At 38.8% G+C, this 16,245-nt stretch overlaps 1 protein-coding gene across 9 annotated transcripts in view; it reads left to right on the forward strand.

The window, feature by feature from the left end:
* Window positions 1-16,245, forward strand: part of CAST (calpastatin) — a 133,277-nt gene that overhangs the window by 70,909 nt on the left and 46,123 nt on the right. For 5 of the 9 annotated variants that reach the window (XM_036768197.1, XM_036768195.1, XM_036768200.1 and 2 more), the window contains 4 exons: window positions 7,160-7,219; window positions 12,888-12,929; window positions 14,256-14,312; window positions 14,435-14,551. In XM_036768197.1, coding sequence (XP_036624092.1) covers window positions 7,160-7,219; window positions 12,888-12,929; window positions 14,256-14,312; window positions 14,435-14,551 — 276 coding nt within the window. Of the gene's footprint in view, window positions 1-7,159; window positions 7,220-12,159; window positions 12,223-12,887; window positions 12,930-14,255; window positions 14,313-14,434; window positions 14,552-16,245 lie in introns of all 9 variants that reach the window. The other 4 variants (XM_036768184.1, XM_036768196.1, XM_036768189.1 and 1 more) reach the window with 1 other exon arrangement.

Raw genomic sequence — 16,245 nt, forward strand, 5'->3', positions numbered from 1 at the left:
ATATATATGTATTATGTGTATATATGCGTATGTGTATGTGTGTGTATATATATGTATATATATACATATATATATACACATATACATACATGATATACACTAGTGTTCGGTTAAGCTAGGTTAGGTTCAGATTCAGATTCGCACTGGCAATAAGACACGCTCCCGATAGAACAAGGTTTTTATTGAAAGACAAGGAAGATACTCTATCAAACCCACAACCACATTAATCATAACAATTCCCAATAAACACAGTTAATGTAACAACCAAGGCGGAGACACAGACACACAGAGGCATCTACAAACACAGTGATATCTACAAAAAGACACACATATACAACATACATACATTCACCACCTACACCAAAGCTTTTCCTAAGCTGGAGAACCCCGTCTTTTACAGCCACTTTGGTGAGTCCCTTCTGAGCATAACCCCAGGCGAAGCGTCCTCTCCATGGGTGAGGTTCCAATGTGAATGTCCCACGTGGTGACTTTGATAAGGAGCTGAACAAAGAAAGTTTTTCCCACCAGAGAGGGGAGCCACCCTCCCCCTACCCTGATTCCTGAGAACTGGCTAGGCAATCTCAGGAGTATTTCTCCAAACAGGAGAGGAGTTATTTCCTGCCCTTTGTCTTGAGAGTTACCTGTTCTTTGTTCGGGCCTATCTGTCTCCTAGTAGAAGTGTATTCCATTCTTTGTTTGGGCCTATCAGCCAGAGAGGAATGTCTGAGAGGTGCATTCTCAGAGAGGGGCTTCTCAGTCTCCTAGCCGGGAAGGAATGTCTGGATTCTTTATTCCAAGCCAGAGAGTTTAAAGATCTTGCAGGAGCTGGGGGATGGGGAGGGAAGGAAGAAAAGCCGGGCTTACACTATAATATGGAGGATCTTCTATAATGATTTATCATTCATTCGGCCCTAAGAGCTGACATATTTAAGTGTAGGCTGTGAAAACTTTAGGGATCATTTTGGTATACATTTGTTTCATTTGACAGAACATGTAACAATTACATAGACACAAAATTACAGGTACTGCAAGGAAGACTTGACTAAATGTGAGGCCTCTAGTAATTTGCTAGCAACTATATGAGTTGGTATTTGATGTTCATTGAGCGCTCTTTGATTGTTTTTCATTAGGTGCTTAAGTTCTAAAGAGGAAATAAGTAGAGGGTAAAGACAAAGATTAGGGTACCCAAGAAAGAGTTACATACAGGGCTGTTAGAGACAATACAGACGCAATAAACATAGAAGATCTCATAGATTGGAGGAGTGGTTTAGCAGACGGTTCCATCCATCGTTAGGCCATTCCACATACAAATCCATGATTACAACTAGTACAGACACTTAGAAAGCAAAGTAATTATGTAGTACAAAAGGGATAACATGGAAATTACACATTATAACAACAGAGCACACCTTGGAGTGCATAATAGTGTCAATACACAAATTGCTGATAATATATACATATCTTCTATAGAACATTGGGTCTAATTGAATGGCAAGGAAACATTAAAAAACAGTCAAAAATTGTTTCTGATAATACAGAGTAGGTTGGTGAGGGAGGATCGTTGTGGGCAGCCACTGAGCATTAACAATTAAAGCTTGAGACATATCCTGTCCAGCACTGCACAGTCTGCTGGAAAGGGTCTCCAGATCTATAAAATCTGCTATGCCCAAACCTGTCCCTGCTCCACCAAGCAAAGTGTCGTACCAAGCTCTTTTGCATCAAGCGCATGGTTTAAATAGAGAAAAAGCAACATTATAATGTAGCATTAGTTTTTGCATACTCTGGATTACATTAACACAGCTATTAGGGACTCTGACTACTAAAGAGGGGTGTCTTAGTGGTTGGGCAGGTGTTATAGAAGAGAGTTAATCCACCCTCCAGACATGATTAATAATATCAGTGGTGCTAAAACACAATAATGCACCAGGATAGCAAACTAGTACAGTATTATCTGTACTATCTGTCTCCTAGTGGAATTGTATTCCATTCTTTGTTTGGGCCTATCAACCAGAGAGGAATGTCTGAGAGGTGCATTCTCAGAGAGGGGCTTCTCAGTCTCCTAGCTGGAAAGGAATGTCTGCTTCTTTATTCCAAGCCAGAGAGTTTAAAGATCTTACAGGAGCTGGGGGATGGAGGGCAAGGAAGAAAAGCCGGGCTTACGCTATAATATGGAGGATCTTCTATAATGATTTATCATTCAACAAGGTAATTCTGGAGGCATGTAGCACTACCTGCCTGACCTCTAGTGATGGGGCTGGAGAGACATGTTTCAGTTAATCTCTCTCAATGTGTAGATTGATAGCTGATATGACCATAGCTGATGGTCATTTTAGGGCTGTTCCTGCTCCCCTGAAGGAGTGGAAGGAGCACTGAACTTTGAGTCAGAAGACCTAGGTTTGAATGGCTCCTGTATTTGTTTTCTATACAACAGTGATCAAATCACTGTAAAAAGAGGTAACAGAATTTGTGATGATTACCTCACAATGGTTGTAGGAAAAAGACTTTGTAAATTTTTTTAACTGAGTCTCCCCAACTTGTCTAGGCTTGAAATATATGGACCTCATCCCATTACTGACTGGCGCCTGGGCTTAAGGCAGTTAGGTAGTGCAGAGGATAGAGCTCTGGGCCTGGAGTCAGGAAGACCTGAATTTAAATCCAACCTCAGATGCTTCAGTTTCTTTATCTTTAAAATGGGAATCAACACTGACCTCCCAAGATTGTTGTGGGATCCAATAAGATAATAATTGTAAAGCGCTTAGCACAGTCCTGGCACGTAGTAATCGCTAGATAAGTTTTAGCTATCATGATCTTCGTTATTATTATTAGCTTTGACCTGCTCCATCTCCTACCTGGGCCAGTTGGACCCTCCATGGGCAACCTGATATTGCTGCCCCAATCCTGCCAGCTCAAAGTATCAATGCCATACTTAGTGCAGAAGCCTGCTTGGCATAGACTACTACCGTTTAGACCTCCTGATATCAAGAGATCCACCAGCTTTAGCTTCCCAAGAACCTGAGATTCTGTGTGTATGCCATTACACACATCTACTTTGTAAATACTAAAGAATGTCAATTGCTGCTGTTAATTGCTGACCTGGGACAGAGCCAAGATGGTGGAGTAAAGTCAGGGACTTACCTGAGTTCTCCCAAGTTCTCCAAACAATTTTACAGTAACACCTCAAAGTGAATTCTGGAGCATCAGAACCAACAAAAGGACAGAATGAAATAATTTTCCAACCCAAAACAACTTGGAAGGTCAACAGAAAATGTCTGCCTCACTGGGGTGAGAGTGGAGCACAGGCCAGCACAGGTCACACCCTGGGAAGCCAGCAGGAGACCTTGGGGGCAACTGAATTGCCAGCAGTGGCTTCTGAAGTTCTCAGCCCACAGATGGTAAGGGAGTCAGACAACTGGTCAGAAGGAGATTGCAGAGGACTCTTTGCTGGTACTGGGAGCAGGACTCTGTTGCATTGCCCATACAAGGTTCCATGTTGCAGTCCCAGGATGAGGAGGAGCACTATCAGGAACAGAGTCCCTCATCATAGTTCCAGGGCAGAAAAGAGTGATTGTGGTCACTCACAGACCAAAGCACAGGTCAGGAGAGCAAGGACCACACCTCTCCTTAGATATCACTACTTTGGAAGAACTGACCCCCAGAGCTAGCATGGAAAACAGCTGCACAAAAACCTGAAGCTTCAGATAGTGCCTCCTCCACCTGAGAGCACAACTTTAACATAAAGTTAAAAGTCAAGAAAAAAGGCTGGAAAAATGAGCAAACAACAACAAAGAAAAAGAATCTGACCATAGAAATTTACTATCATGACAAGGAAGATCAAAACACAAGCTTAGAAGACAATGAAATCAAAGCAGCTACATGCGAAGCTTCAAAGAAACTTGTGAATTGGTCTCAGGTCCAAAAAATAATTCCTGGAAGAGCTCAAAAAGGATTTTAAAAATCAAATGAGAGGTAGAGAAAAAAATGAGAAAAGAAATGTGAATGATGCAAGATAATCATGAAGAAAATTATCAACAGCTTGGTAAAGTAAACACACAAACAAATACTGATGAAAATAGCACCTTAAAAACAGAATAGGCAAAATGATAAAAGAGCCATAAAAATCCACTGAAAAGAATTCCTTAAAAAGAAAAATGGGCCAAATGGAAAAGGATGTACAAAAATTCATTGACGAAAAGAACTCCTTAAAAAGCAGAATTGGCCAAATGGGGAAAAAAGGTACAAAAGCTCACTGAAGTTATTGAAAATAATTCCTCAAAAATTAGAATTGGGCAACTAGAAACCAATGGCTTCATGAGACATCAAGAAACAATCAAAAGAATGAAAAAATAGAAGATCTGAAATGTCTCATTGGAAAAACAACTGACCTAGAAAATAGATCAAGGAGAGATAATTTAAGAATTATTGGACTACCTGAAAGCCATGATCCTAAAAAAAAAAGAGCCTAGACATCATTTTTCATGAAATTCTCAAGGAAAACTTATATCCTAAAATCAGAGGGTAAAATAGAAATTGAAAGAATCCGCCAATCACCTCCTGAAGGAGATCTCAAAATGAAAACTCCCAGGAGTATTATAGCCAGATTCCAGACCTCCCAGATCAAGGAGAAAATATTAGCCAGAGAGAAATAATTCAGTATCATGGAGCCACAATCAGGATAACACAAGATTTAGCAGCTTCTACATTAAATGATCTGTCCAAAGCCATCAGCAAGCATTATCTGAGATGGTGATAAGCTAGAAACCTTGCCAATAAGATCAGGGGTTAAGCAAGGATTCCTATTATCACCACTGTTGTTCAATACTGTACCATAAATGCTAGCTACAGCCATAAGAGAAGAAAAAGAAATTGAAGGAATTAGAATAGCCAGTGAGGAAACAAAATCATCACTTTTTGCAGACTATATGGTGGTATACTTAGAGAATCAACTAAAAACTAGTTGAAATAATTAACACCTTCAAAGTTACAGAACATAAAATAGACCCACATAAGTCATCAGTATATATACATGTGTGTGTGTGTGTGTGTGTATCCAACAAAGTCTAGCAGGAAGAGAAAGAAAGAGAAATCCCATTTAAAATAACTGCAGACAATATAAAATATTTGGTTATCTACCTGCCAAGACAAACCCAGGGACTGTATGAACATGGTTACAAAACACTTTTCACACAGATAAAGTCTTATCTAAACAATTGGAAAAAATATTAATTGTTCATGGGTAGGCTGAGCCAATATAATAAAAATTGTAATTATGGCTAAACTAATTTACTTACTCAGTGCCATACCAAACTACCAAAAATATTTTATAGAATTAGAAAAAAATAATAACAAAATCCATCTGGAAGAACAAAAGGTCAAGAATATCAAGGGAATCAATGAAAAAAAATGTGGAGAAAGGTGGTCTAACTGTACCAGATCTCAAATTGTATTGTAAAGTAGTAATCATTAAAACAATTTGGTACTGGGTCAGAAATAGAGTGGTGGATCAGTGGAATAGATTAGGTACACAATATATAGTAGTAAATGACCATAGTAATCAAGTGTTTAATAAATACAAAGATCCAAGCTTTTAGGACAAGAACTCAACATTCGACAAAAACTGCTGGGAAAACTGGAAAACAGTTGGCAGAAACTAGGTATAGACCAACATCTCACACTGCATACCAAGATAGGGTCAAAATGGATACATGATTTAGATATGAAGAGGGATACCATAAGCAAATTAGGGGAGCATGGAATAGTTTACCTGTCAGCTGTGTGGATCAAGGAATAATTTATGACCAAACAAGAGCTAGAGAGCATTACCATACTATAAAATGGATAATTTTGATTGCATTAAATTTAAAAGGTTTTGCACAAACAAAACCAATGCAGCCAAGATTAGAAGGAAAGCAGAAAACTAAGAAAAAATTTTACAGCAAGTATTTCTGATAAAGGCCTCATTTCTCAAATATATAGAGACCTGAGTCATGTTTATAAAAATACAAGTCATTCCCCAATTGATAAATGGTCAAAGGATATGAACAGGCAGTCTTCAGAAGAAGGAATCAAAACTGTCTATAGACATATGAAAAAATTCTTTAAATCACTATTGATTTGAGAAATAAAAATTAAAACAACTCTTAGATATCACCTCACACCTATCAGATTGGCTAATATGACAGAAAAGGGAAGTGACAAATGTTGGAGGAGATGTGGGAAAATTGGAACACTAATGCACCATTGGTAGAGTAGTGAACTGATCAACCATTCTAGAAAATAATTCAGAGATGTGCCCAAAGGACTACAAAACTGTGTATACCCTTTGACCCAACAATACCACTACTAGGTCTGTATCCCAAAGAGATTAAAAAGAAAAGAAAGGAAAAGAAAAAGGACCTGTATGTGCAAAAATATTTTTAACAGTTATTTTTGTGGTGGAAAAAAATTGGAAACTGCAGGAATGTCCATCAATTAGGGAATGGCTGAACAAGTTGTGGTATGAGATTGTGGTGGAGTACTATTATGCTGTAAGAATGATGAACAGGATGCTTTCAGAAAAACCTGATAGACTTATATAAACTGATGTAAAGTGAAGTGAGCAGAACCAGGAGCACAGTATACACAATAACAGCAATGCTGTGCAATAATCAACTGTGAATGACTTAGCTATTCTCAGCAATACAATGATCTAAGACAGTTTCAAAGGACTCATGATGAAAAAAATGCTTTCTATCTCCAGAGAAAGAACTAGTGAAGTACGAATGCTGACTGAAGCATACTTTTAAAAATTTCTTTATTTTTCTTGGGTTTTTTTGGACTGTTTTCTTTCAGAACATGACTAATTTGCAACTATGTTATTCATTAGACATGTATAATCTATATCAAATTACTTGCCTTCTCCATGAGATGGGAGGGGTGAGAAGGGAAAGAATTTGGAACTCAAAATTTTACAAAAGAATGTTAAAAATTTTACATGTAATTGAAAAAAAATAAAATCTTTGAAATTTTTGTTTTAATTGCTGAGCTACTACAGGCACTGATGCTCCAAATCCTATGAGGTTAATTAGAAAGAAAAGATAGGATATGATTATGAAGGAAATGAGGGAAAATGTGAGGTTTAATAAAAAAAAAGTGTTGGTCATGTTATTCCCTTTCTTTCCAGGCATCTACTTCCTTTCCTGCTTCAACCAGTACTCTCAGTATGAATCCCACAGAAACCAAGGTATGTGACAGCCTTTGGGAATTAATCTACTTTAATTTGGCTTAAACTTTTGTGCATGTGTTTGGAAAAGTATGGAATGACAATTGCTATGAAATGGTTTTATATTCCTTTGTGCAATCAGGCAACTTAAGTTATAGAAGCCACTTCCTGATTCACAGGTCCCTTTCAGAATCCAGCTATTCCTGATATCAGAAATAGTCAAATAGACGAATAGTCAAATATCAGTTATCTAATCCAGAGGTATCACACACCCCATGACTGACCCCTACAGCACTCCTGAATGGAGGCCAAACCAGATTAAAATGTAATTGGGAGATATATAACAAAATTAATGAAAATACAATAAAACATATATAATTTTACATTTGAAAACAAAGTCAATGTTCACCTCACAGAGATCCTTGCCTATGGAGAAGCGGCCCCTCTGTTTCTATTTAACTTTTGACACCTCTGATATAGTCCTCTGGTTGTTTGTTGTTCAGTCTTTCAATTGTGTCCAATTCTTCACCATCCTGTGGATCAACTGTCCGTGGAGTTTTCTTGGCAGAGATACTGGAGGGGTTTGCCATTTCCTTCTCCAGTGGATTAAGGCAGAGCTTATGTAAATAGCCCAAGATCAGTCACATAGCTAGTAAATGTCTGAGGCTAGATTTGAACTTAGGTCTTCATGACTCCAGGCCCAGAGCTCTATCCACTGAGCCACCTAGCTGCCTCCTAAGTCCTCTAGTCCTCTATAAATCTCTACTGAAACAAGAGGTTTTGAGCCACGATGGTCCCTTGGATTTTAAATTTCTTATCTCACTCCTAAGCTATTTATCTCACTGCTAAGGTAGTTTCAGGATTGCAGATAGACAAATGAAATCTTATTTTGTGATTTCTCCTGCAGTCTCATGAGATGCTAGTATATTGGAAAGGACATGAATACAGAATTTCTTAAAAGATGGTTCATTATTTTCCGTCCCTTAAATTTAATCCTATATGTCCAGGTATATGTTTCATGTACACAGAATGCATTCAAGCAGATGATTGTTTATTTTTACTTTCTGAAGTTTCCCCTGGAAACTTCCTCCTCTTCCTCTCCTTCTCTTCTTCTCTCCCTCTTCTTCTCTTTATATACATATATGATACATATACATATGTATATCATATATCTATTTTATATGTGTGTGTACATGTGTGTGTACATGTGTGTACTCTGTTTTATTCTAAGAGTCAAAGCTTAGGATTTCTTAGGCTGTAGGGCTTTGAGTTCCTGCCACAGGAGGATTTGTTGATTGAAGGTTGAGGGAACTTGGGTTGTTTAGCCTGGAGAAGAAAACACTTAGGTAGGACATAATAACCCTTTCTCCAAAAGCTGTCACTAGGAAGGTAATGTGGCATCGTTCCACAGAGTGGGAACTAAGAACATTGAGTGGCACTTACAAAGAGAAGAATGTGGTCTAGAAGTATGAAAAACTTCCCCCAAATTAGAGCTATTGACAAGTGCTGTGGGTTGCACTTTTATATAGAGGATTTTCCTTCACTCTGGAGGTCTTAGCTCAACTCAGCAAACCTAAAGTGCTGCCTGCTTCCAAGGAATTTCTGTCCTATTGAAGGAATACAACACAGCTATGTACATGGACAAATCAACTACAAAGCATTTGCTAAGTGACAACCATGGTGAATTAAGAGCTGATTCGTCTTGTTACTAATTCTCTTTTGGCTAGTTGCCCTATTTTTATCAGCTATATATACTCTGTCTTCCAAGACCTGGGTATATAACTTTACTACTTCCTCTCCCTTGTCCCCCAAGTCCCCATGTGACCCTGCTTCCAGAGCCAGGGTCAGCAGTCACTTTAGCCACCAAACAGGCTAAGCAAAGACCATGGGCACTATTATCAGGCCTAAGGTGTAGATCGTTGATGAAAAAGAGAAGATCAGAAAAAAGTAGAGAAAGAGTGAGGAGAAAGGAGGGAAAAATAGGTATGTGTGATGGAATGCCATCAACGGCTGACTCATTCCTAATCATTGGCACCCATGCCATTGGTTTCCCACCATTACTAGAGGGTTTAAATTATATAAGCCCTAATTACTAATTTTCTTCTCCATACGTATTGGGTTCCTCTCAGCTTTCTCAGAGCAGTTTCATGAGAATTGATGACCGTGTGGTTTCCAAACTATCTTTTTTTTTCTTCGAGAAAAGCTACCCTTTGTGGAGTCACATTATGCCAGAGTCTAGGCACACTTTTATGGTGTCAGTAAGCCCAAATAAGGGTAGCTAGGTGGCACAGTGGATAGATTGCCAGGCCTGGAGACAGGAAGACTCATCTTCCTGAGTTCAAATCTGCCCTCAGACACTTACTAGCTGTGACCCTGGGCAAATCACTTAACCCTGTTTGCCTCAGTTTCTTCATCTGTAAGATGAGCTGAAGAATGAAATGCCAAACCATCCCAGTAACTTTGCCAAGAAAACCTCAAATGAACTCATGATGAGTCAGACGCACCTAAGATGACTGAAGAACAACAATAAAAAGCCCGTGTAAAATTATGACTACAAACCATTACTGTTATTATTATTATTATTATTATTATTTTATAAACAGTGCTATCTAAGTCTCTCATATTAAATAGTGGTCATAGGATCATAGATGAAGAGCTAGAAGCAGAGATGCTGGCACCAACTCATACACACTAGCTCAGGTGAAGCTATTGTTAAATTTTTAGTGTGAGCCTTTACACCTCAGAAATAAGCAAGCTACAAATCAGGGCTTGATTGTTTTGATGATTGTCCGGACTTAAGAAAGTCATGGAGAAAATGTTAATAATTCAGATTAAACTTAAAGGTGCTTTTTTCCTAGAGAGCCACTTGTTAAACCCTTACTAACGCATCACTGGCTGGAAGAGACTTTGTTGTTGTTCAGTCATTTCATCACGCGCAACTCTTCAGGGACCCCAAGGACAAGCCCATGGGATTTTCTTGGCAAAGATGCTGGAGTGGTTTACCATTTTCTTCTCCAGTGTGGCCTCATTTTACAGATGAGGAACTAAGAAAAACAGAGTTCAGTGACTTGCCCAGGGTCACACAGGTAGTAAGTGTCGAAGGCTGGATTTGAGCTCAGATCTTCCTGACTCCAAGCCTGGTGCTCTATCCACTGCAACACCTAGCGGCCCCAGAAGAGACCTTTAGATGTCACCTAATCCATTTCCCTGATTTTATAGATGAGAAAACTGAGGTCCAGCAAAGGTGAATTGCCAAAGGTTACAGAGCTCATAAATATCAAGATAATGATTGAGGATTAATACACGCGTTTCACAAATATAAGGCTGTACTAGTGGGCAGTGATCATTTTTGTTGGCACAGTTCATTAACATGCAAAGAAATTTGATTGGCTATTAATTAGATGCCTATTTATAGTATTTTGCCAATATATAATTCATTTCAACAAGCATTTTTAAATGCTTACAATGTATAGTGCCTAGCACATAGTGGGTCCTCAATAAATGTGGATTGAATAAAGTGTACACTGTCAAAGAACTAAAATGCTGAGTTAAACTTGGTTTATTTCATTCCTAAATCAACAAACCAATAAATTATACTTGCAGAAACCAAAATAAAGGCAGTGACATGAAGAAGAAAGCATAACTAAATGTGCTGTTTGAGTGAATCCAAAGTACAGACTTTTTTCTGTTTTCTTTAAAATGTGCCTTTGAACATGGAATGTTTTTTGTTGCCTCCCCTGGAGAAACAATCCCTCTGTACAAAGGCTTTGGTATGCTGAGTGACTCATCATTATGCAAGTGATTGGGCCTTTCTGGATTATGGTAGCAAACACAATGTCCTATTGTGCTGTATTCTAGGTAGAGGGTAAGCTATAAAAATTAAAAAAGGTAGTGCTTTGGTGTAGAACATTTCAACATTTGGCTTCTCAAAACAACAAGCATACAGTAAGCAGTAGTGACAGATGGGAAGGGCAGTTATAAACTCCAAAATATTTCATCTCTGCAATGTAGATTTTATGAGGGTAGAGAACACATCTTGACTAAACTCTCCATCTCCTGTAGTGCCCACCAGTAAACATTTATTTTGTTGTTGTTCTTGCCATTCAGCCTTGTCGGTCCAGTCTGACTCTTCGTGACCCCGTTTGGGGGTTTCTTGGCAAAGATACTGAAGTGGTTTGCCATTTTATTCTCCAGTTTATTTTACAAATGAGGAAACTGGGGCAAACAGGGTTAAGTGACTTCCTCAGGGTCACACAGCTAGTAGGTGTCTGAAGCTGGATCTGAGCTCAGGTTTTCCTGTCTCCAGGCCTGGTGCCCTATTGACTGCACCATCTAGCTGCCCTGGTCACTTGATGGACTGCCCAACAAATGGGCAAATAGCTGAACCTCCCTGAGCTTCTAGCAATTCCTTAAAACTCAGCTATCAGTGCATTGCGATCTGAGTTAGTAGAGAGAACTTACAAAACTTTAAAAATAAAATACATTAAGATTGTGTTGATAGAAACTTGAAGCACCGTTGAAGGTAGCACATAATCAATCCTTGGAATCATAGATATAAACAATGTCCATGAAGCAGCTACATGAAAGTAGAGATTGTTTTTCCGGTGAAGAAATTGACTAAGTTTGCAGTTAGCAAAGAGTAAAGAGGTCTTCTCAAATTTTTGCTAGAGTTACTTGATTTTAAATTAAGTTCTCCTTTTGGAATATATATGCGTATATTTTATATTTATATATGCATATGTATGCATATACATATATACACAAATATACATATTTATGTGTATCTATGTAAACATATATATATATATATATATATATATATATATACACACAAAGAGAGAGAATGATGAAAGTTAATAGTTCAATTACTTTTTTGCCCTTTTCTATACTTAAAGCATTTGACTGTTTGACTAGACTTAACCTTTTTTTGAAGCCCTGTTAAATATGTATTGTAATATCAGGCTACTCCAATCAAACAGACCAAAGGACTGCATTATCATGACAAGAAAAGGAAAAATCCTCAGGTGACATGTGGCTTATCTTATTTCTCTGTCGCTCTGAGTCTGTGACACCACGGGCACACTTCACTAATGGTCACTTTACCTGCTCAGCACACGCTAATATTTTAAAATCACCATTTTTAGTAAAGAACTAGGCACCAGCCTGCAGTTTCTCTTTGGCATCGGGAATATCTTGCCACTAAAGTTAACTTCTCCTACTTTCTCTATTCTGTCACACATTCCATGGTTTTAATCCATCAGCTAAAATTCAAGGTAAGTACGTTGTACACGGATCAAGAAATCAATTTTGCTTCAGTGGCAGTAGAATACATAGAAGCACCCTTGGCCTGGGAGATTGGGAACTGTGGTTGGTTATTTACTTATCAGCCACCAGTGATATTTAATAATGAACTCAGTGATGTGACACAAGACATTTGAAGAACTCGTAAGAAGAATCTTGAAATCTGTAGGGAAAAAAAGGTAGATTGTAAATTATCACAGAAAAGTGAAGGAGGAACATCAAGGTTTTAAATACAGTTTTTATGATTTCAATCTGTTATTTTTAGAAGTTAGGGAGATATCAGTGTTTCTATATTCTTGCTCTTTTAAGTACCATCTTCTCAGGAAAAATTTATGGCAGTCCTTTTAAACTTTTAAAATTACTTGTTTGTGTTTATTTTTGACATTAGGCTAAAAAAACAGAAACTGAAGAAAAATCACAGTCAACCAAGGTACGAGATTGATTTATTTATCTTTATGTTGTCCCATGCTACAAAGAATCGTAGATGGCAAAATAACGAATAGTGGAAAGAGTATGTAGTCAGAGATCAGAAGATAAGGGCTTGCATCATCTCTGCTACTTGCTAGCTATGTACTTTCCAACAATTAAGTTTACATCTCTAGGCCAGGGCATCCTCATCTGTAAAATAAGGTAGTTAGACTAGATGATTTCTAAAGTCCCTTGCAACTCTAACATTCTGTAAGTAATGGCACTGTATCACTTATACATTTCTATTGTGCAGAGAAGTGCTTGAAGCCCTGGCACTGAAACATATGGATTGCGTGATGTTGGGCAAGTCACTTACCCTCTCAGTGGCCTAGACGACTCTCTGAACTGTAGGTGGCAGAAAGGCGACCAATTTCAGACAGTGTGACAACCTGAAATGGGAGAGAGAGAGGATCCTCTGCTTGTAATTCCCTATGTCAATGAACCCCAAGTCCAGTCCCTATTCCTTAATGTGTAGCTGTTGCTAAAATGAAAATGTGATAGTTCATAGAGGAAAACTAAAAATAAGGAACAACAGTTTATTTTATTCAAATCCAGCTTTTAGACTTTGGACATGTAGTTTTAAGATGAAAACAAGGTGAGAAGGACAAGGAATATGGGAAAGAGGCAGAAAGGCAAACATCAGGAAATAGAATTGAAGGATGAATTGGGTAAAGCACCTGTGTTACTTTAAGCAGGAGAGAATATTCCTGCATAGCAATCTGATTGATCAGGATTGGTTATGGAGGTGAGTCTCTAGGTATTAGACTTACTTTTGTTCTATCACCAATTATCAGTCAGGTAATCGAGTCAGATCTATCAAAATGCATTATGAGACCTAGAAGGGAGAGGAGGAAGTTTTAGCTTCATTCCCTGAAGTTTCAGAAACTCTCTCCTATGGACTTGCAGGTATATCAGGTCACCACCACCCTCCCACCCCTCTCCAGATGTCTACAAAAGCCAAAGATAAACCATCACCTAAATGGTTATAACAGCAACATACTGACTAATGTGATGGTTTAGAAATGGGTTTCTTTTTTACTTTTTAACTGGACTCTTGGCATTTTGCAAACTGGCCACATTATAGGCATATTGCCTGAAGTAAGTATTGACCCAAGAACATGCGACTACCTTTTTAAAGCCATCTGGTAGGACCTGAAAATTTTAATGATGCTTTTCCCAATGCTTGGATCTAGCCCTTTGTTCTCTTGCCACCTCAATAGCTTGAAACCACTGTTTCATTGCCCATGGGCTTCAGTTAAATGTTTTCTATACCTCTTGAAATTGGCAGGCTACTGAGCCTCATGGGAAAGATGCTCATGGAGAAAAAGCAAAGGAGGACAAAAAGGTAAGTGCCCACAATTTGGTTTTGCTCTTCGCATCTCCTTTGCCCCACTTGGAAGAATCCATCAATGTTGTGATTTAAAATATATTATTATCTTGATAATATATTTGTTTCTATGCTCGCAGCAAAAAAGCCCCTCTAAGAAGTTGTTGGCCACAGAAACTAAGGATCCTCTTGCTGGAAAAGAGACCCTCAAGCCTTCCGACCAGCCAACAGCAGGAAAACCAACAGAAGGCCCCCAGGTAAAACCAGTTGGATAGAAAATTCCAAAGTGTGTCTGGCAAAGAGAAGAATAACCCTGCATCCACACAGAGGGCAGAGCTTTTCAGTCAGTCTCTCTGCTATGTTGGCTATGGTGAACCCTCAGGTACTGGTACTGTAGCTTTGCCCTTTTCTGAGGTGACTTAGTTGGGGAACATGGTACCTCCAAGAGGTTCTGCCCAGGAGTACAAAGGTAACAAAAAGGCCAAGGGGTACTTCCTACAAACCTTTCATAATCCTGATAAGTGGCCAAGATGACTTTACCATAGAGGCAGATGTGAGGAAAAAAAATCTATAAAGTATCTAAGCAGGTTCATAGTAACCATCTAGTAAATCATACTTTGGGGTAGCTAGTTGGCTCATGGGATAGAGTGCTGGGCCTGGAATCAGGAAGACCCGAGTTCAAGTCAGGCCTCAAACACTCACTAGCTGTGTGACCCTAGGCAAGTCCCTTAACCAGTTTGCCTTAATTCAGAGGAGAAGGAAAGGGTAAACTGCTCCATTATCTTTGCCAAGAAAACCCCGTACAGGGTCATGAAGAGTCTGACACAACTGAACAACAACCACAAACACATGCTTTTCTGCTTTCACTTCTTCCTCTAACCCCAAGGCCCAGGCCTATTTTAAAATCAGAGACATCAAAAAGACTCAAAGATCTTTTGACTTAGAGATCAAAGGAACCTCAGAGGCCATGGAGTCCAACTACCTCAGTTTACATGTGAGGAAACTGAGGCGGAGAGAGATTAAGTGACTTGCCCAGATTCACACAGATAGTGTCTATGTTAGGATATGAACTCAGATATTCTTAACTCCAAATCTGTGCCTACTACATATATCATGCTGAGTTTTAAGTCTTGTTGCAAAAGAAATGGGAAGGTGAGCTGATAGGGTATAAAAGCACATAAATAAATGTTGTAACTCTGCAAAGTAGGAGAAAGAGCAATTGAATAACTTTTTTTTGCTCAGAAGCTTTTTTTGCTTAAGTAAGGACTTTTCTTATCTGTCTGCTTGGTACAGGGCGTTCCCAAAGTCTGAGTTCAGTTTTAAATTTTAGTAGCTTAAAGCTAAACTAAAACTTAAGTTCCAAGGTATTAAAACTTAAAAAATGAACTAAGCCTCTGAGGCCCCCTGGATAGTGCCTGGTGCCAGCTCCACATGCACATGTAAACTTTAAATGTTACTTGATAATGTCAGTGACAGTGAGTTAGGGGCTATTGGTGGGGTTCAAATCAACATGCATGTATTAAGCATCTATTATTTGTTGGCCTCTGTGGCAGGCACTGGGAATATATAGGTGAAATTGGACAACGTTCCTGTCTATAAGGAGCCTACAGTTACGGTAAAGAAATTCAGACTTGCGTAAACGGTCCCTGAGTGACAAGGTTGTCAGAAAGCATTTTGCAAACATTAACGCATGATGTAAATGGGAGTGCATTGTTCTTGTTTAGTTCATGTCCGACTCTTTGTGGTCCCATTTGGGGTTTTTTTGGCAAAGATACTGGGGCGGTTTGCAATTTCCTTCTCCAGATTATTTTACAGATGAAGAAACTGAGGCCAACAGGGTTAAGTGACTTGCCCAGGGTCACACAGTGAGTAAATGTCCAAAGCCAGATTTAAACTCAGGAACATGAGTCTTCCTGACTCCAGACCCAGAGCTCTATCTACTGTGCCACCT

Source organism: Trichosurus vulpecula, chromosome 1, assembly GCF_011100635.1.
Source record: "Trichosurus vulpecula isolate mTriVul1 chromosome 1, mTriVul1.pri, whole genome shotgun sequence".
Lineage (NCBI taxonomy): Eukaryota > Metazoa > Chordata > Mammalia > Diprotodontia > Phalangeridae > Trichosurus > Trichosurus vulpecula.